This window comes from Portunus trituberculatus, chromosome 8 (genome assembly GCF_017591435.1).
Source record: "Portunus trituberculatus isolate SZX2019 chromosome 8, ASM1759143v1, whole genome shotgun sequence".
NCBI classification, from domain to species: Eukaryota; Metazoa; Arthropoda; class Malacostraca; order Decapoda; family Portunidae; genus Portunus; species Portunus trituberculatus.
The window spans coordinates 4,070,001-4,090,000 of record NC_059262.1 but is presented as its reverse complement, the minus strand read 5'-3'; the positions used below and the strand labels follow the sequence as shown (position 1 = coordinate 4,090,000).

Here is a 20,000-nt window from a genome sequence, read left to right as displayed (position 1 = left end):
CATACACTCCCGCCCTGACAGGTTGGCAAATAACGTATGTGCTGGTCCAAGAAAGCCTCCCCGCACTTCATATAAATTCTTAAGGGACATTCTTGTGTATGGAATGTAAAAAAGCATCAGAAAATTTTTTTGGAAACGATTAAAAAAAAAATGTTTGCAGCGATGCGACATCCTTCCCCTTCAAAGTCAAACTCGAAGGACGAACGGTAACTCATGCTGACTGTCTGACTGACGTTGGCTGTGGCTTCGTTCGCTCGTGTAGACGCTCGCTTGTTTTTCCGTGACCACGCCGGGTTGTATCGCTCAGTGTGCACGGGGCTTTTGTGATCTGCTTGGGCCTCAGTAATGGCCATTATTAATGAGGGCCATGACAGCGACACAGAGGTCACTGAGAGGTGGCGGCGGCACAACATGAAGCTTTTGATTGAGGAGAACCCAGACAGGTGAGTTGCCCTGCCATTCACTGGAAGCTTCACTTTGTTTCTGTAATAACTCCTTTTGTCAAACATTTTCCTATGAAATAATGGTGGCGGCGGTTCAGCAGAATGTTAATGGTCCTTTGCACAGGTCATAATGATGGCGGGCCTGTCCAGACACCCGGTGAGACCGCTGGTGGTGGGGTGGTGGACCAGAGGTAAGTCATTGGTGGATATTTTTCAAGAAGTGTCTGTCAGGAAGTACAGTGTTCAAAAGTGAGACATCCATGAGTAAATAGAAATCTACTTTATCATTCAGTGGTAACTTACAATTAATGGTGACATCGATGAAGTGTGGCATGACTCCTGGAAGACGGTAATGCTCTTAATGATGACATTTTGTTCTGTTGTAGAGTTGATGGCCACACCACCACCATCACTCACCACCCACCACCAGTTGCCCTCCCACTACCCCTGCCCCCCACACCACCTCCCGTACCTGCCACTGGCCACCACCAGTGTAAAGTGATTGCCTCACACTATGGGCGGGGCATGGACCATTATGGCCGAGCCATTGACCACTACGGCCGAGCCATTGACGCCTATGTGGCCTTTCTGGAAAGATACCCTGCCCCGTGAGAATGTTAACCCTTCTCACTATTGATTGACACATTCACTATTGGTCTTGCATTTATTGTGTTGAAAATAGTTTTTGTATTCCATTCAACCTTACAGTCATGATTTTGTCATTGCCCAGTACAGTAGACAAAGAACCAAATATGTAAAGAATTTAAATTTACATTCCAGTAAGGCTGCTGTGAGCCAGCCAGGGAAACAGGTGTGAAATATTAAGAAAAACAATAAATACATAAATAATGTATTCATTTTGTTAGTGTGGAAACTGCTTGTGTAAATAATAAAACTAACTCTTAGAATCCTTGTATGAATATCCCCAAACCTTACGTTCAAGTGGTGTGAAGGTGACTGTGTGTTGACTGAAGTGTGCCAGCTACCTCACACTTCACAAGACACAATATTGTTCTACCGTAGTCACTAGGGAATGGTTTATGAGGGAAAGTTCAATGCATGTGTGCCAATAGGATCATCCCTGCAAGTTATCAGCTTTCCTGATGGTAGCAAGGAAGGTCAGTGTGACGCAGCCAGGGAGACTTGTGACTCACCACTGCTGCAATTTCCCGGTGGATAGATAACAGAGTAATTAGCATCTTGAGCTGTGGTGTCAGAGCAGCACGCCTCCCTGTGGTGCTCCAAGGCGTCTGCCACAAATACCACTCCGGCTCGGTCTGACCTGTACCTTTGCAACAGTTCAGCATGAGTCAATCCACCTTAGAGGACTGATAAATCTTGAGTGGGCTGGCTGCGGCTCCTTGGTGAGTCAGACGTCTTGGTTTGGTTGTGTTATCGATGAAAGTCTCAAAGGTAATCAACCTCCATGTGTGGCCCGGATCTAGGAATAACGCTACGCACAACTCAGGTTTATCACGACTTTCTGAACACTTGCTCGGAGGTAAACTTACGTATTCATAACAGCATGTGTTTCCATTTTCAATCTGGCTACTATTTGGTGATTGATACAGCTTCAGAAACTTATGTTGGGATTAAAATAGTGAAGACTGGCTATAAATCTTCTGACTCCCGTAGAACCTTCGTAATGTAGATAAAATCGTCTAATTACACTCAAACCCCCTGGTAAAAATGCGTCCCAGTACTGAGGAGTTAAGAATCTTTGCTACACCACCTCAGTTCTCAAGTGTTACTCCTGATAATATAGAAGTTATATGAATCTGTCACTACAGCTATAAAAACACTTGAAAACTCTTGTCACTTCACCACAACTGTTTTCCAAGGCCACAGAAATCACTCTCCGGGTTCTCAAGGCTGTTCCTCCTATTGATAATGTGGAAATCTTATCAATCCATCACCAGAACCACATAAACACCATCAAAACCTCCTACAGCTTCAAGTAGAGCCTTTGGAGTGTAGTGGAGATGCAGCATAAGAGTGTTTCAGAATAGGCTTATTATATGATTTAATTGTTAGTGTAAGCTTGTCAAATTAGGTTAGGTTAGGTAGTAGGAAAGTTTGTAGTAGCAGTGTTAATAGAAGTGGTTAGGTTAAGTTAGGTTTGGTAGTAGAAAAGTTTGTATAGTAGTGGTAATAGAAGTGGTTAGGTTAGGTTGTAGAAAAATTTTGTAGTAGTAGTAATGTTAATAGAAGTGGTTAGGTTAGGTTTGGTAGTAGGAAAGTTAGTAGCAGTGTTAATAGAAGTGGTTACATTACGTTAGGGAACACAAAGGTTAGTATTAGTGGTAGTAGATGTGTTGAAGTTGTTAGTGGGAAAAATATTGTGAGAGTTTTTAGTGATAAGAGTTATTAGAGCCAAAATGAGGTTGTTGGGAGTGCTTTAGGTTGTTAAGTGAGGTTTAGGTGGGTTTAGCTTGCCTGTTAATGAGATAAATGCTTGGTAATGAATGGTTTGGTTGTTAATGGGGTTGTTAAGTGGTTATAGTTGTTAGTTGCTGGAATATAACTAGTTGCTTTAGATCAAGTAAATAAACAAATAATAATGATAATCCTGCTTTATTTTTGCATATGCCAGCTCCCTGATGCAAGAGTTAACCAGTACTCTCAGTCTCTCACCACTATTCTGTCCACCTTCCCAATGCAAGAGTAAACCAGTATTCTCAGTCTTTCACCACTATTCTGTTCACCTTCCTAGTGCAAGAGTTAACCAGTATTCTCAGTCTCTCACCACTATTCTGTCCACCTTCCCAATGCAAGAGTTAACTAGTACTCTCAATCCGTCACCACTATTCTGTCCACCTTCCCAATGCAAGAGTTAACCAGTAGTCTCAGTCTCTCACCACTATTCTGTCCACCTTCCCAATGCAAGAGTTAACCAGTATTCTCAGTCTCTCACCACTATTCTGTCCACCTCCATGATGCAAGAGTTAACTAGTACTCTCAATCCGTCACCACTATTCTGTCCACCTTCCCAATGCAAGAGTTAACCAGTAGTCTCAGTCTCTCACCACTATTCTGTCCACCTTCCCAATGCAAGAGTAAACCAGTATTCTCAGTCCCTCACCACTATTCTGTCCACCTCCGTGATGCAAGAGTTAACTAGTACTCTCAGTCTGTCACCACTATTCTGTCCACCTTCCCAATGCAAGAGTTAACCAGTATTCTCAGTCTCTCACCACTATTCTGTCCACCTTCCCAATGCAAGAGTTAACTAGTACTCTCAATCCGTCACCACTATTCTGTCCACCTTCCCAATGCAAGAGTTAACCAGTAGTCTCAGTCTCTCACCACTATTCTGTCCACCTTCCCAATGCAAGAGTAAACCAGTATTCTCAGTCCCTCACCACTATTCTGTCCACCTCCATGATGCAAGAGTTAACTAGTACTCTCAATACGTCACCACTATTCTGTCCACCTTCCTAATGCACGAGTTAACCAGTAGTCTCAATCTTTCACCCAATCTGTGGCAAACTCCTGAACTCCCTCCCTGCTTCTGTGTTTCCTCCTTCCTGTCACTTGAACTCTATCAGGAGGGAGACTGCAACACACACAGCCTTCAAATTCCAGACAATAATTTTAACTTATTTTGGGGAGGAAGTGGCACGTCAGTTTGTCTTTTATTTACTTATTCATTCATTCATTTACTTATTTATTCTCCTATTTCTAGTGCTCCTCTTACATTTAAATATAACAAAAGGACTTGTAACATAAACAGCTTTGAATAGAATAGTGAAGCTTAAAAACACTTAGTTAAGATTTTCAAACTAAACTAATTTATTGATATTTCTAAAGGCAGTGCTTCTCTATCAGTGCTGGAGCTGATTAATTAAAGTGCTTTTTTAGTGATTTTAATAGAAAGTGCTTGGAATCTAAAGGCTGAAAGAATTAAAAGCCTTTTGTGATTATTAATAGCTTTTGTTAAATGTTTATGGTGGTGGTGGTGGTGGTGGTGATAGAAGTAGTAGTAGTAGTAGTAGTAGTAGTAGAAGTAGAGACATATATGAGCACAAATATTTGGAAAGTAAATGAAATAACAAATAAAAGATGAAATTATGAAAGAAATTCTACATACATACATAGATAATATTAGTAATAATAATAATAATAATAATAATAGTAATAATAATAATAATAAAAAACATTGCAAAATAATAAAAGAAAAAAACTACCATTGAGTGAAAGGGAAAGTGGTGCATAAGGAAAAAAAAAAAAGATAGTTCTACTTGATGCAAGGTGAAGTGAACTGGTTAGAGAGAGAGAGAGAGAGAGAGAGAGAGAGAGACTTGTTTTCATTCTAGTAACTTATAAGCAAATGTTTCTAGTAGTAGTGTAGTGGTAGTAGTAAATGATGATAGCATTGTAGTAGTATTAGTAGTAGAAGTATATTAATAGTAGTAGTTGTAGTAGTAAAAATAGAAACAGCAGTAGTAGTAGTAATAGTAGTAGTAGTAGTAGTAGTAGCTAAAGAAAATTAATAATATAGGAAGAGAAAACGATATTAATAGTCGAACTTGTAAAACCACCACCACCACCACCAACCAAACCTAACCTAACCTAACCTAACCTGAACCTAACCTGAACTTCCATAACCCAGCAGGCGGCCTGAGTGACCTACCGCAGATCCCCCTGTGTTGCCCCCTCAATGCTGTGTACGAGATGGGCAAGAACTGCACCACAGCCCCAACAGACTGGACCTGGCGCCCTCACCTCTCGGGGGAACCCAATGCCAACTTCATGTACACTGGCTTTCCGAAGTATGTATGGGTGTGGGTGTTGGGGGTGTGGTGTGGTGGGTGGAGGTGTTTGTGGGTGTGTGTGGGGAGTTTTCTGTAATTGAGGTTGTGGGAGGTGTGGAAGGGTGTGGGGAGTGTGTGTGGGTGTGTGGTGTGGTGTGGGTGTGTGTGTGGGTGTTTGTGGGTGTGTGTTGGGAGTTTTTGGGGTATTTGTGGGTATGGAGGTTGGTAGTAGGTGTGTGTGGGTGTGGGTGTGTGAAGTGGTGTGTATGGAGGTTCGAAGTGATGTTTGTGTGTGTGTGTGTGTGTATGTATGTTTGTGGATAGTCACAGAAGGGACAGAAGAGGTGTGTGTGTGTGTGTGCGTGTGTACTATCCCAAATAAAGTGCGTCACCTATGTAGTGGGTCAGAGTATGTGTGGTAAGTGTGGTGAGTGTGTTGCAGTGTTGCTTTTAGTGAGTGTGGTGGGTGTAGGTGATAGAATCCAGGTGTATGTGGTGTGATGGGTGTGTGAGGGTGTTGGTGGGTGTGTGAAGGTGTTGATGGGTGTGTGGAGTGATGCAGGTGTGTGAGGTGTATGTGGAGTGGTGTTTGTGGATTGGTAGGAGTGAAAGCAGGTGTGTGTGTGTGTGTGTGTGTGTGTGTGTGTGTGTGTGTGTGGCGATTCTCTGGTGATCTTGTTGAGGTATGTGTGTTTTGGTAGTGTTGGTGAGAGAGAGAGAGAGAGTAGGTGTGTGTGAGGAGAATGCATATGTGGGTGTATGGTTGGGTAGTTAGCAGATGTATAGGAAGGAAAATAGGTGTGTGTGGGTGTTGGTGGGTGTATATGTGTGGGGTTTGTGGGTGTGTGTGGATGCTGGTGGGTGTGTAGGAAGAGGAGAGCAGGTTTGTGTGTGTGTGTGTGTGTGTTGGTTTTAGTAAGTGTGGTGTGAGTGTGATGGGTGTGTTTCTCTGCAGTCTTTCCTCACACACCTGTTTTATTTATTTGTTTGTTTATCTATTTGTATATGTGTGTTGGTTTTAGTAAGTGTGTGTGTGTGTGTGTGTGTGTGTGTGTGTGTGTGTGTGTGTGTGTGTGTGTGTGTGTATTTACCTAGTTGTAGTTTAACAGGGCCTGGGCTTTATGCTGGTGTGGCCCTGTCTCCATATCTACACTTATCCAATTTTTCTTTAAAACTATGTACACTCTTTGCTGACACCACTTCCTCACTCAAACTGTTCCAAGTCTCAACACATCTTTGTGGGAAACTCAATTTTTTAACATCTCTCAGACATCTTCCCTTCCTCAGTTTCTTACTATGCAATCTTGTGCTTCTAATGTCATATATTGTGTGTGTGTGTGTGTGTGTGTGTGTGTGTGTGTGTGATCTACCTAGATAAGAATATTAACCTGATTGATAATGATAATGATAGTGATAGTAGTATTAATAAGTGTAGGTGATAGTGGTGGTGGTGGTGGTGGTGGCTCACATAATAGGGAGTGACTATCTTATCTTTAATTCTCAGCTCCTTGTCTTGTTAGTGATAATAGATAAGGTGTTTATTAAGTTGCCAGATAATAATAGTGTGTGGTAAGAGTAGTAATAGTAGTAGTTGTAGTAGTAATAGTTATGGTTTGTCATAGTATATAGTAGCTGTAGTGGTAGAAATGACAATTATAGTAGTAGTAGTAGTAGTAGTAGTGGTAGTAGTAGTAGTTATTTATCAGCATACTGCACTTTATCTATCTTTCTATCAGTGTAATCTTTATCAATCTAATTTGTTCTCATTCTTTTCACACACAAAAAATCTTGAAGTAATCAGAATAGAATAAGAAACCTAAGCCAACCCAACCCAATCCAATCTTACCTAACCTAGCCCAGCCCAGCCCATCCCATCCCAGCTCAACCCAACCCAACCCAACCTAACCTAACCCACACATGCACACCAGTTAACACCTGCCCACTGTCCACAGGTGCAAGGTGAACGAACCCATGCCGTTCTATCAGAAGGAGGTGTTCTTCAATGATGGTGAAGCCTTCGTGCCAAACTATGTCCAGCTCCACTCCATCCCCAAGGAGAAATATTGTGTCAGCAAGGTATGTGTGTGTGTAATTCACCTAGCCAGCTTTCCCTATTACGGAGCGAGCTCAGAGCTCATAGACCGATCTTCGGGTAGGATTGAGACCACAACACACTCCACACACCGGGAAAGCGAGGCCACAACCCTTCGAGTTACATCCTGTACCTATTTACTGCTAGGTGAACACACCCCACACATTAACAGCCGCTCCCATTTGCCTCGCTGTGCCTGGGATTCGAACCCGGCCCTCTCGATTGTGAGCCAAGTGTGCTGACCACTACACTACATGATGTGTGTGTGTGTGTAGTATTTTCTTTTTAGTATTTGATGTACCATATCTTCTAAGTCATTTTGTAACTTTAGTAATAGGGAAAATTTGGTCAAGACCCACTTAGATGCCAGTCCCTGAACAGATCCAAGAGAGAGAAAGAGAAGAAAGGGCTAAATATATTTTGAAACCTCCCTTTTAAATCCAAGTCACCAGAGGATGTGGACAGAAGCAGGCAGGGAGTTCTAGAGCAGTCCTGTGCATCTTGGAGTATACCTGTGTGTCCTTGTGTTACCTATGTGTTCCTGAGTGTACCTGTGTGTTCCTGTGTGTCGCAGACTGTAGCTGTGTGTTCCCCTGCAGGTGTATGACAAGACAGACCCGGAGCAGTGTGAGATCCACCGCACCAAGGTGTTTGTGTGCCTGGACAAAGAGCAGGAGGAGCCTGGCCTGTACTGGACTGGGGTCAGCCTGGCACACACCTTCCTCGCACTCACCCTATGCACCTTCTTCCTCGTTAGGGATCTCAGGTGTCTGCAGGTGTGTGTGTGTGTGTGTGTTTTTTTTTTTATGCAAGAGGGACTAGTGGCCAAGGGCAAAAAAAAATGGAAACAAAAAGGGTGTATGGAGTTCAGAGGATAAATGGCCAGTCTTCACTATTTTAATCCCAACATAAATTTGTGTAGCTGTATCAAATCAGCAAATAGTCACCAGAAGGAATTTGAAAACACATCCTGGTAGTGAAGGGGTTAAGGTTCAGAGTGTTTTCAAGGGTGTTTTTAAAGGTTCAGAGTGTTTTCAAGGGTGTTTTTAAGGTTCTAGTAACAAATTATCAAGATTCCTACATTATAAAAAGGAAAAACATTTGAGAGAGAGAGAGAGAGGAGAGTTTTGAAGAGTGTTTTTATGATTTGAATGACAAAATATGATGAGAGAGAGAGAGAGAGAGAGAGAGAGAGAGAGTAAGCACAAGCAGAATTCTCAAAGGTGTTTTTACGGTACCATTGCCAGAAAAGTTGTAATGAGAGCAGAGTTTGAATAAGTGACTAACCTCTCTTGTTTTGCTTCAGGGGCAGTACATGATCTGCTTCCTCATCTCCCTCCTGGCATACAACATCTGTCTCCTGCCGGGCTCTGTTATCGTACTCTCCATCAGCTTTGTGTCCTGTGTCTCGCTGGGTAAGTAAGCCAGTAAGTGTGTCGGTCCTAACACACACACACACACACACACACACACACACACACACACACACACACACACATGCAGATACACATTTATGCTTTGTAGTAAAGTTTGGTGTGTGTGTGTGTGTGTGTGTGTGTGTGTGTGTGTGTGTGTGTGTGTGTGTGTGTTGTGTTCAATTATTTTTATCTTTTGTAAATCTGCAGGTGTTGTTTTGTACACACACACACACACACACACACACACACACACACACACACACACACACACACACACACACTTGGATAATTTTTTTTTCTCACAGATGTTTTGTAAATAATAATTGTATCTTCAAAATCTCTCTCTCTCTCTCTCTCTCTCTCTCTCTCTCTCTCTCTCTCTCTCTCTCTCTCTCTCTCTCTCTCTCTCTCTCTCTCTCTCTCTCTCTCTCTCTCCACAGGTGCGGTGAAATATTTCTTCTTCTGCGGAGTGATGCTTTGGTTCAACGTGATCTGTTTTGACGTGTGGCGGACCATGCAGTAAGTAGTAGTAGTAGTAGTAGTAGTAGTAGTAGTAGTAGTAGTAGTAGTTTTGTTGTAGTAGTTGTAGTAGTTGTTGTTGTTAGTGGATGTTATTTATGTTTCTTTTAAGTATCCACAAGCAAACCTACCCTAACCTAACCTGAGAGAGAGAGAGAGAGAGAGAGAGAGAGAGAGAGAGCTAACCTTACTAAACTAGAAAGAAAAATAGTTAAATAAAAACTAAACCAAACTGAACAAAACCCAATAATGAAAGAAAAGAGAGAGAGAGAGAGAAGAAAATGTAGATAAAATGAAGAACAATCTAAACTCAACCTAACCTAACCTTATTAAACTAGAGAGAGAGAGAGAGAGAGAAAATAATAGAAAGAGAAAGAAAAAAAAAAAAAAAGAGAGAGAGAGAGAGAGAACACAAAGAAAAAGATCAGCAAACAAACCTAACCTAACCTACCCCCCCAGAAGCAAGCAGGACATTGGGTCGCGGCGCCGGTTCCTGCTCTACTCAGTGTACACGTGGGTGGTGGGGGCGGTGCTGACCACGGCGGTGCTGGTGGTGCCCTACCTGTCCGGCAAGACCCACGACTCAACACTAATGGAGACCAACACTGACGACTGCAAGCTGAAAAGTGAGAGAGAGAGAGAGAGAGAGAGAGCAAGTATGATAAAGTATGGTATTGGAAAGAGGAGGATGATAAGAGAGAATGGGAGAAGAAGAAGGAAAGGGAGAGGAGTAGGATAGATGAGGAAGGGAGAAAAAGAAGAAGAGAGAGAGAGGATAGGTGTGATTAAAGAAGGGTGTTTTGGAAGAGAGAGAGAGAGAGAGAGAGGGATATGAAAAAAGAATAATTTTAGATGAGGAAAGAAAGGAGGAGGAGGAGAAAGAAAGAAAAGATGAGGAAAAAAAACAGAAAACACTTAACCCCACCCCACCTCACCTGACATGTCTCCCTACAGCGGACATCAACATGATCCTGCAGCTGGTGGAGGTGCTGCTCATGGTTGTGAATCTGGTGTTCCTCATCTTGGCCTCCACACACATCTGCAAGTACCCCAAGTTTGGTGAGGGACTGCCCAGGTGTGACGCCACGCTCAGGTATGATGCTGTGTGTGTGTGTGTGTGTGTGTGTGTGTGATGGTGATAATCTGTAGGTGAATGATAGTGATGGTGGTGATGATAGTGTACAGATGAGTGGTAGTGATTTTAGTGGTGTAGATGGTGACATTTGATAGTGACTCACCATTATCTTCTCCCCCAACAGCCTGAAACAAGGATGGAAGCTTTATATCATCATGATCGGACACACCCTCATTGATGTGCCTGACGATATCCTCACTATCAAAGTCGTGGAGTGAGTATTTTGGTCACTATCACTCTGTCTGTCTGTCTGTCCATCTGTCTATCTATCTGTCTGTCTGTCTCTCTTTCTGTCTGTCTGTCCATCTGTTTATCTATCTGTCTGTCTGTCTTTCTTTCTGTCTGTCTGTCCATCTGTCTATCTATCTGTCTGTCTGTCTGTCTATCCATCTGTCTATCTATCTATTTGTCTGTTTGTCAAGCTGTTTACCTCAAGACTAGATTTTAAAATACCTCTTGTCTACATCTCTACTTGTTTAACCCCTTCAGTACTGAGACACATTTTACCACAATTTTTTGGTACGATTAGACAATTTCATTTGCATTAGGAAGCGTCTATGGAAGTCAGAAGATTAATAGCAGGAGTTCTTACTATTTTAATCCCCACATAACTTTCTGAAGCTGTATAAAATCATTAAATAGTAACCAGAATGAATATGAAAATGTGACATGGTACTGAAGGGGTTAAATGGCTCTAGATGAAGTGACATGGGTTTTCAAGGGTGTTTTTAAGAGTGTTTTTCCTGTTTTATTGTTGCTAGAACCTTTAAAAACACCATAAAACACTGTATTCTCTCATTATGTTTTCAAGGCCATAGAGATGATTAGTTGGTAGTTGGTCTCTCATTGGAACCTTATAAACATCTTTGAAAAACACTATGCTCTCTCAACACTTTTTTTTTCAAGGCCACAGAGAGGATTAGCTGGGTTTTCAAGAGTGTTTATCCTCTCTATTGTGCAGGAATCTTCTTAATCTGTCACTAAAAGCTTAAAAACACCCTTAAAAACACTCTGAGCCTTAAAAACACGCTTGAAAAAAAGTCCTGCTCTCTTGTCTTAAATTCTACTTGTTTTAATGGCTCTAGTTTAAGTGATGTGGGTTTTCAAAGGTGTTTTTGTGGTTCTAGTGAGAGGTTAACAAGATTTCTACATTATTGACAGGAGAAACACTCTTGAGAATCTCCAGTATCTTCCAGTGGCTCTAGTTGAAGTGATGTGGGCTTCCATGAGTGTTTTTTGTGGTTCTAGTGATAGATTAACAGATTTCTACATCATTAATAGGAGAAACAGTCTTCAGAACCTGGCTAGTCAATCTCTGTGGCCTTGGAAAATGGTCATAATGAGAGAGCAAAGTGTTTTTCAAGGGTGTTTTTGCACATCTCCCTCTGCAACCTGTTAAACTATCACTGGAACCATGAAAAACATCCTTGAAAAACCCCAATAACTTCCACTAGAACCACCAAAACACCCTTAAAAAGTACTTATAACTTCCACTACACCCTGTCAAACTAATACATGAAAAACACCCTTGAAAAACCCCAATAACTTCCACTACACCCTTTTAAACTATCACTGGAACCATGAAAACCCAAATAACTTCCTCTAGAACCACCAAAACACCCTTGAAAATCACCAATAACTTCCACTACCACAAGACAACCAAACCATCACTCCTACAATTAAACCACACACAAAGTTAACCCTCCCTCTCTCTTTCTCTCCCTCTCTAACTCTCCCTCACTCTCTCTTTCTCTCCCAAACAGCTTGTGGAGATATGTGCTAATTGAATCAATGGCTCTGTTTGCTGTGTTTGCCTACCGGAAGACAGTTCTCCGCCACCTCTATTCTGTCTTCTACTGTGGTCGCCATGTCCCTCGCAGCGACGACGACGCCAACGGGGGCATCCCAGAGAAGCACCAGCTCACCAATATGCACTGAAGGAGGCAATGTAGAAGGCACTGTAGGAGGGAAGGAGGAAAACTGTAAGGAAAAACTAGTGTTGGTAATATTTTTGAAAGAGGAAAGAAAAATATAAGAAGGAAAAGAAGAAGAGGAAGGGATAAAAGAAGGATCTGAAGAAAAGGAAGAGAAATGTGGAATTAAAAGAATAACTAGTGTGGAAGAGTTTTTTGAAGGAAAGGGAGAGAAAAAAGAAGAGGAAGAGGAAGGAACAGAAGGAAGATAAAGTGAAGAAAGGAAGGAAGAAGGAAGGGAAAAGAAAAAAAAATGTATTAATTTTTTGAAAGGAAAAGGAAAAAATGCATAAAAAAAGAAGATAGAAAGGAAGAAAGGAAGACTAACAAAGAGTAGAATGAAAGAAAAACAAGAAGATAGGAAGAGAGAGAGAGAAAGGAGAAAAAGAGACAAGATGGAAGGAAGAAGATTAATTAACAAAGAGAAGGATGAAAGGAAGATAAGAGGAAGGAGAAGAGAGAGAGAGATTAAAGAAGGAAGAAGTAGAGGGAAGGATGAGATAAAGAAGGAAGAAGAAAATAATTAGCAGAGGGAAGATAAGGAAGAATGGAATGGATGGAAGGAAGGAAGAAGAGAAAGATAAGAGAGTTTTTAGAAGAAGACATGGAGAAAGAAGATAAATTAATAGAAAAATGAGAAATGCAGAAAATAGAGATTGAAAGTGAAAGATAAAGAAAAAATATGAACATAGAGAAAATAAGAAAAGAAAAAGAAAGAAAGAAAGAAAAGTTTGTAAAAAGAGAATGTGTGTGTGTGTGTGTGTGTGTGTGTGTGTGTGTGTGTGTGTGTGTGTGTGTTTGCTCAAGAAAAAGTGTCATATTTCGCTCAATAGTATCTCTCTCTCTCTCTCTCTCTCTCTCTCTCTCTCTCTCTCTCTCTCTCTCTCTCTCTCTCTCTCTCTCTCTCTCTCTCTCTCTCTCTCTCTCTCTCTCTCTCTCTCTCTCTCTCTCTCTCTCACACACATTATATAAACCATACTATCTTTAATCTTTTTACATAAATAGCCAAGGTTTTGTAAAGAGAGAGAGAGAGAGTACCACAGTCTTCACCAAAACCTCCTTACATAAACAACCCAGTGATATTACTAAGCCATGTCCTGTATAAGCTAAGCCAGCCAAGCCACCCTATCCCCCCTTAATGACTGTGATAATTTAAACACTAGCCTCACCCTCTATAACTGTACTGGGGGCTGGGAGGGACTGCTAGAGGGGGGACTAGGGAGCTGGGGGCTGAAAGAATGCATTTAGAAGGGATATTAAAGTAATTAGGGAGCTGAGGGGCTGGAAAAATGCATTGATAAGGGGTTTATAAGTAATTTGATGGGGCTGTTTGCTGGGGGCTGGAAAAATACATTAAGAAGGGGTGTAATAGTAATTTGATGGGGCTACTTGCTGGGGGGCTAATAGAATGCATTTAACAAAGGGTGTAATAGTAATTTGATGGGGCTATGTACTGCGGGGCTAACAGAATGCATTAATAAGGGGTTTATATGTAATTTGATGGGGCTACTTGCTGCAGGGCTAACAGAATGCATTAATAAGGGGTTTATATGTAATTTGATGGGGCTGTTTGCTGGGGGGCTAATAGAATGCATTTAAGAAGGGGTGTAATATTAATTTGATGGGGCTGTTTGCTGGGGAGGGCTGACAGAATGCATTTAGAAGGGATATTAAAGTAATTAGGGAGCTGAGGGGCTGGAAAAATGCATTGATAAGGGGTTTATAAGTAATTTGATGGGGCTGTTTGCTGGGAGCTGGAAAAATACATTAAGAAGGGGTGTAATAGTAATTTGATGGGGCTACTTGCTGGGGGGCTAATAGAATGCATTTAAGAAAGGGTGTAATAGTAATTTGATGGGGCTATGTACTGCGGGGCTAACAGAATGCATTAATAAGGGGTTTATATGTAATTTGATGGGGCTACTTGCTGCAGGGCTAACAGAATGCATTAATAAGGGTTTTATATGTAATTTGATGGGGCTGTTTGCTGGGGGGCTAATAGAATGCATTTAAGAAGGGGTGTAATATTAATTTGATGGGGCTGTTTGCTGGGGGCTGACAGAATGCATTTAGAAGGGGGTGTAATAATTTGATGGGGCTAAGGGCTGTGGGGGGGCCTGATAGAATGTATTTAGAAGATATACATAAATAATTTGGGGGCTGGGGGCTGAGTGAATGCATTTAAGAGGCCTGTTGAGTAATTTGAGGGTTTTTAGAGGGTTTAGTGCTGTTTTGTAAGGAATTGTAGAGTTTTAAATGGAATCCAGTTTGTGAGAATGCATTTAAGAGGGATTTAAGAATAATTTGGATTTTTTAAAATATTCAATGCTGTTTTGAAAGGGATTCTAGAGTTCTTAAAAGGAATTCAGTTTGCTAGAATGCATTTAAGAGGGATGTAGAGTAATTTGGGTGTTTTTAGAGGATTGAATGCTGTTTTGTAATGGATTGTAAATTATTTTTGGGTCTAGAACTGTTCATAAAAGGAATCCAGTTTGTAAGAATGCATTTAAGAGGGATGTAAAGTGGTTTTTAAAGAATTGAATGCTGTTTTGCAAAGGATTTAAATTATTTTGGTCTATAATTAAAGAATTGAGTGTTTTTTTGCTAACTAATTATGAAGAGGAGTCTGTAATAATGCATTTAGGAAGAAATATATAAACAATTTGGGGATTTTAAAGGATTGAATGCTGTTTTGTAAAGGATTATAGATTATTTGGTCTAATAATTAAAGAATCAAGTGTTTTCTTACTAATGAAGAGAAGTTTGTAGGAATACATTTAGGAAGGAACATATAAATAATTTTGGGTTTTTAAAGAATTGAATGCTGTTTTGTGAAGGATTTAGATATTTTGGTCAGTAATTAAAGAATCAAATTTTTCTTACTAATTATGAAGAGAAGTTTGTAAGAATGCATTTAGGAAGGATGTATAGAGTAATTTAGGATGTTTTAGAGGATTGAATACTGTTTTGTAAAGGATTATAAATGATTATGGTCTAGAACTGTTTGTAAAAGGAAATTCTATGGCCTGTAATGCACTGAAGAGGGTTATATAGATTCCCGTGATGTGAAGGATTGAATACTACTTTAAAGGATTCCAGTGGTGGTGTTGTGGTGTTTGGTGTATAGTCAGTGAGATTAGAACCTTTTTATACTGAGATAATGATGTTAATGCATTTCTCGGGGGGTTTAAGATGAGATTGTGATGATTAGAGGGTTGAATGCTACTTGTGAAGGATTATTCCAGTACAGTTATAGTGGTGTTGGATTGATAGTTAGTGAGATTAGAACCTTTTTATACTGAGACAATGGTGTTAATGCATTTCTCAAGGGGGTTTAAGATGAGATTGTGATGATTAGAGGGTTGAATACTACTTATGAAGGATTCCAGTACAGTTATAGTGGTGTTGGATTGATAGTCAGTGAGATTAGAACCTTTTTATACTACATATGGCATTTTTACATTTTTAAAGGGAGTCAAGACAAGGTTATGAGATGTAGATGATTCAGTGACATTTTTTAGAGGATTCCAGTGCATTTGTAGTGGTGTTGTACTGGGATTTGAACCTTTTATACTGCATTTTTTTATAATCATGCATTTCTGAGGTGAAGAATGTGAATTACTAAAGTTTAGAGCACCGAATGACACTTAAAGGGGTTCCAAGACTGCTGTGGCAGGTAGCCAATGGTATCAGAACCCTTTTTGTATGAAACTTTTAGGATCTAAGCATTTATAGAGGGAAGAACAAAAACCTAGTGATTTAAAAGGTACAGTGATGCTCTTAAATTATTCCAAGACTAGTAATAGTGTTTTGTGAGGTTTTAGTAGGATTTGAACCTTTTTGATATGATTATGCACTTGTAGAGAGAATGAAGGCAAGGCAGTGATAAGACAAGGATTCTAATAGTGTTTGATGCTAAAAGGGAGTATTGGAACCTTTTAAAACCCCCACTCTTGTAGTTTATGGGTTCATAATTACTTTATAAGGAAGGTCATACCAGTTTGTAAAAAATTCTAATGGTGTTTAATGGTATTTGATGTTAAAATGGAGTATTGGAACATATATAATCCCATTCTTTTAGTTTATGGGTTCATAATCACTTTATAAGGAGTTTGGAAGGTCAGGACAGTTTGTAAAGGATTCTATAATGGTGTTTGATGCTAAAAGGGAGCATTGGGACCTATTAAAACTCACTCATAATAGGTTTAAAAGGGCTTATGATACTATTAAAGGATTCTAATGCTGTAGTAATGGTGTTAGAATCCATGTTTGCTGTATATTTTTCTTGCCATTAGTATGTACACCTTTGTAATGTATGTGTGTGTGTATGTATGCATGAATGGTTTAATTTTAATATTTGAAGGGAGTTACTATTATTATTATTGTATTTAGTTAATTGTGGTTAATGAAATGCATTTACAATTGAGAGAGAGAGAGAGAGAGAGATCCACATGATGAATTAATAAAGCAAAGAAAAACCGTGAAATTTGGCGGGAAATGTGATGAATGATAATCTTGCCATAAAATTTCTCCTTAGTAATTTTGTGCCATAATAAGAATACAAAAAGTAAAGGTTTAACATGAAATAAAACTGTGCCATGGGTGAAAGCTGATAGAGATGCAATGAAGATGGAAACAAGTGCCAACAGAGGAAAGGATGATAGTGATAAACAGATAACAGTAATAGAAACAAGATAATGACGAGAAAAGGAGGAAAGAAATAAAAGAAAAAAAATAATAATGATAGATGACAAAATAAGATAATGACGAGAAGAGGAGGAAAGAAATTAAAGAAAAACTGACAAAATAAGATAAAGAAGACAAGAAAATAATGATAGTAATAATAAGAAAAGTTAATTAGTGAAGAAGTGGAAGTAGATACAGGAAAATTTGGAAAAAGTGACTTAGAACAATGTTATAAAGAAATATTGCTTAAAGAAAGGAATTAGAGCAAAGAAAAGAAAGAAAGGGAATATACACGTCAAAATAAGAAAAGAAAAAGTAATAGAAATATGAAAGTAAGGAATAAAAAAGGATGAAAAAATGAACAAAATATATTAAATTTATACACAGTTAAGAAAAGAAAGAAAAAATTGTAGAAACTTAAGAATTCATTGAAACAAACACAATGAAAAGATGTACATACCAAACACACACACACACACACACACACACAACACAACAAAGAAAGAAGAAAATAAAGAAAAGAGTAGAAAATTATGAAAAAAAAGATGTATTGAAGAAGTGACACAAACACAGTGAAAAGATGTACATACCAAACACACGCACAAACAAACACACGAACACACTAAAATACACTCACAAAAAAAAAAAAAAAAGAACCAAGAAACAAAACCAAGAATAGAGAAACAATAAAGACACACACACACACACACACACACACACACACACACACACACACACACACACACACACACACACACACACGTGGGCTTTATAAGAACACGTGTAGTTGACTTGTTGTTGTGCCTTACTATAGTTATACGCGACATTCAGCCGTAAGTGATAATGTATATGTATATTTAGACTAAGTATGTATCACTGTATGAGAGAGAGAGAGAGAGAGAGATTATATTCGGCTTTGGCTACACTGTTGTTTTGGCGGGAAATTTGAAAACATTATTATTATTATTATTATTATTATTATTATTATTATTATTATTATTATTATTATTATTATGTAAAAGGAGAAAGGTGACCAAGGGCAATATAAAAGAAAAAAAAAGGCCCACTTAGATGCCAGCCCCCATGCAGAGAGAGGGAGAGCAAGAAGTGGTGTTTTCCCGCCATTGCTCAGTTGACTTTAGCCTGTAATGGTATTCCTATCTATAATCCGTGCCAAGAATGTTTTGTTTTGATTTTTTTTTTTCTTTTCTTTCTTTGTTTCTTTCTTTCTTTCTTTTTCGTTCTTTCTTCCATTCCTTTTTTTTTTTTTTCTTATCTTTCTTTCTTTCCTTTCTTTCTTCCTTTCCTTCCTTCCTTCTTCTTTTCTCTCCTTTCTTCTCTTTCATTCTTTCTTTCCTTCCTTTCTTCCTTCCTTCCTTTCTTCCTTCCTTCCTTCCTTCCTTCCTTCCTTCCTTCCTTCCTTCCTTCCTTCCTTCAGTCTTTCCATCCATTCTTTTTCCTTCCTTCCTATACATAGTGGATGTATACATACGTGGTGGGGACCCCTTATATTAGTGTATGGTTATGTATGGCGGGCGTGTTTGTGTTTGTATATACGACTGTGGTGTTTTGTATGGTATAAGGAAGAGAGGGAGGGGTGGGGGTGTCATATTTGTACTGTTAGTATTTTTTTCTTGTTTATTATTTTTATTATTATTTTTATTATTATTATTATTATTATTATTATTATTATTATTATTATTTTGTGGGTTGGGAAATGTTTTAAGATTGCAAAAGTTACGCGTGTTTCTTCTTTTCCTCTCTCTCTCTCTCTCTCTCTCTCTCTCTCTCTCTCTCTCTCTCTCTCTCTCTCTCTCTCTCTCTCTCCTCCTCTCTCCTCTCTCCTCCTCTTCATATTTCCTTGCACTTTCTATTTTTCAGCTTTCTTACTTTCCTCCTCCTCCTCCTCCTCCTCCTATAAATTATGTTCATCCATCCATCCTCTTCGTCCTTTTCTTCTTCTTCTTCTTCTTCTTCTTCTTCTTCTTCTTCTTCCTTCTATCATCTCAACCCGCGTCAACTTGTGCGTCTCTCAATCAAGGAGCATCGCCATGGCAACTGTCCATTGTAACCCAGTGCCTCGTTTATTTACTCCGTTAGTGTCAATTTTGTACCGTTTATACTACCAATAAACTATACAGGAAGGAACTGTGGTGGTCTTCTGCTCCTACTGCTAAGGGTGGTGGTGGTGGTGGTGGTGGTAGTGGTGCTGGTGATGATGGAAAATTTAGGTTTGTATTCTGAAATGCTTTGTTCTCTCACTACGTCTATTTTCCAAGGCCACAGAGATGACTAGCGGGATTTTCAAGAGTGTTTCCACAGTTAATAATTGGGGAAATGTAGTCACTCTTCCTCTACAACCGTAAAAACACCTTAAAAATCGCTCTTTTCTCTCACCACGACTATTTTCCAAGGCCACAGAGATGATTAGTGGGGTTTTCAAGAGTGTCACCTTGTCACTCTGTCTCTAGAACCCTAAAAACACTTCAAAAACTCATGTGAATTCAAATAAAACTTCATGAATTAGTGAAGATGAAGCACATAAGTGTTTGAGAATACGAGCCTTAATTTTGTGACCTCCATAGACCCTTCCTAATGTCAATAAAATGGTCTAATGGTGCACAAACCTCAAGGTAAAAAATGTGTCCCAGTATTGAAGGAGGTAATCTCCACACAAGTTTCTGAAGGTGTATAAAATCACCAAATAGTCACCAGAATGAATATGGAAACGCGTCCTGGTACTGAAGAAATTAATTGTCACAGTCTTCACTATTTTGACCCCTTCAGTACTGGGACACATTTCTACCTTGAAATTTGTGCATGATTAGAGCATTTTATTAACATTAGGAAGGGTCTATGGAGGTCAGAAAATTAATGGCCACAGTCTTCACTATTTTAATCCCCCACATGAGTTTCTGAAGCTGTATAAGATCACCAAATAGTTAGAAGAATGAATGTGGAAACGCGTCATGGTACTTAA

General features: G+C 39.5%; 1 protein-coding gene and 2 long non-coding RNA genes across 11 annotated transcripts in view; 2 read left to right on the top strand and 1 right to left on the bottom strand.

Moving 5' to 3' along the window:
• Nucleotides 1–12,385, top strand: part of LOC123499432 — a 22,183-nt gene extending 9,798 nt beyond the window's left edge. For 2 of the 7 annotated variants that reach the window (XM_045247432.1, XM_045247430.1), the window contains exons 3-11: nt 5,056–5,215; nt 7,150–7,273; nt 7,889–8,065; nt 8,596–8,704; nt 9,148–9,226; nt 9,686–9,852; nt 10,181–10,319; nt 10,486–10,575; nt 12,125–12,385. In XM_045247432.1, coding sequence (XP_045103367.1) covers nt 5,056–5,215; nt 7,150–7,273; nt 7,889–8,065; nt 8,596–8,704; nt 9,148–9,226; nt 9,686–9,852; nt 10,181–10,319; nt 10,486–10,575; nt 12,125–12,299 — 1,220 coding nt within the window. In that variant the 3' untranslated portion in view covers nt 12,300–12,385. The other 5 variants (XM_045247463.1, XM_045247473.1, XM_045247441.1 and 2 more) reach the window with 5 other exon arrangements.
• LOC123499501 overlaps nt 1–17,554 on the top strand; it is a 32,349-nt gene extending 14,795 nt beyond the window's left edge. For all 3 annotated transcript variants that reach the window (XR_006672998.1, XR_006673000.1, XR_006672999.1), the window contains exon 2: nt 13,356–17,554. This is a non-coding gene — a long non-coding RNA (uncharacterized LOC123499501). The remainder of the gene's footprint in view (nt 1–13,355) is intronic.
• A 1,068-nt stretch (nt 17,555–18,622) lies between these two features.
• The window catches only part of LOC123499518, a 4,850-nt gene continuing 3,472 nt past the window's right edge, over nt 18,623–20,000 (bottom strand). The window contains exon 2 of the long non-coding RNA XR_006673009.1: nt 18,623–18,847. This is a non-coding gene — a long non-coding RNA (uncharacterized LOC123499518). The remainder of the gene's footprint in view (nt 18,848–20,000) is intronic.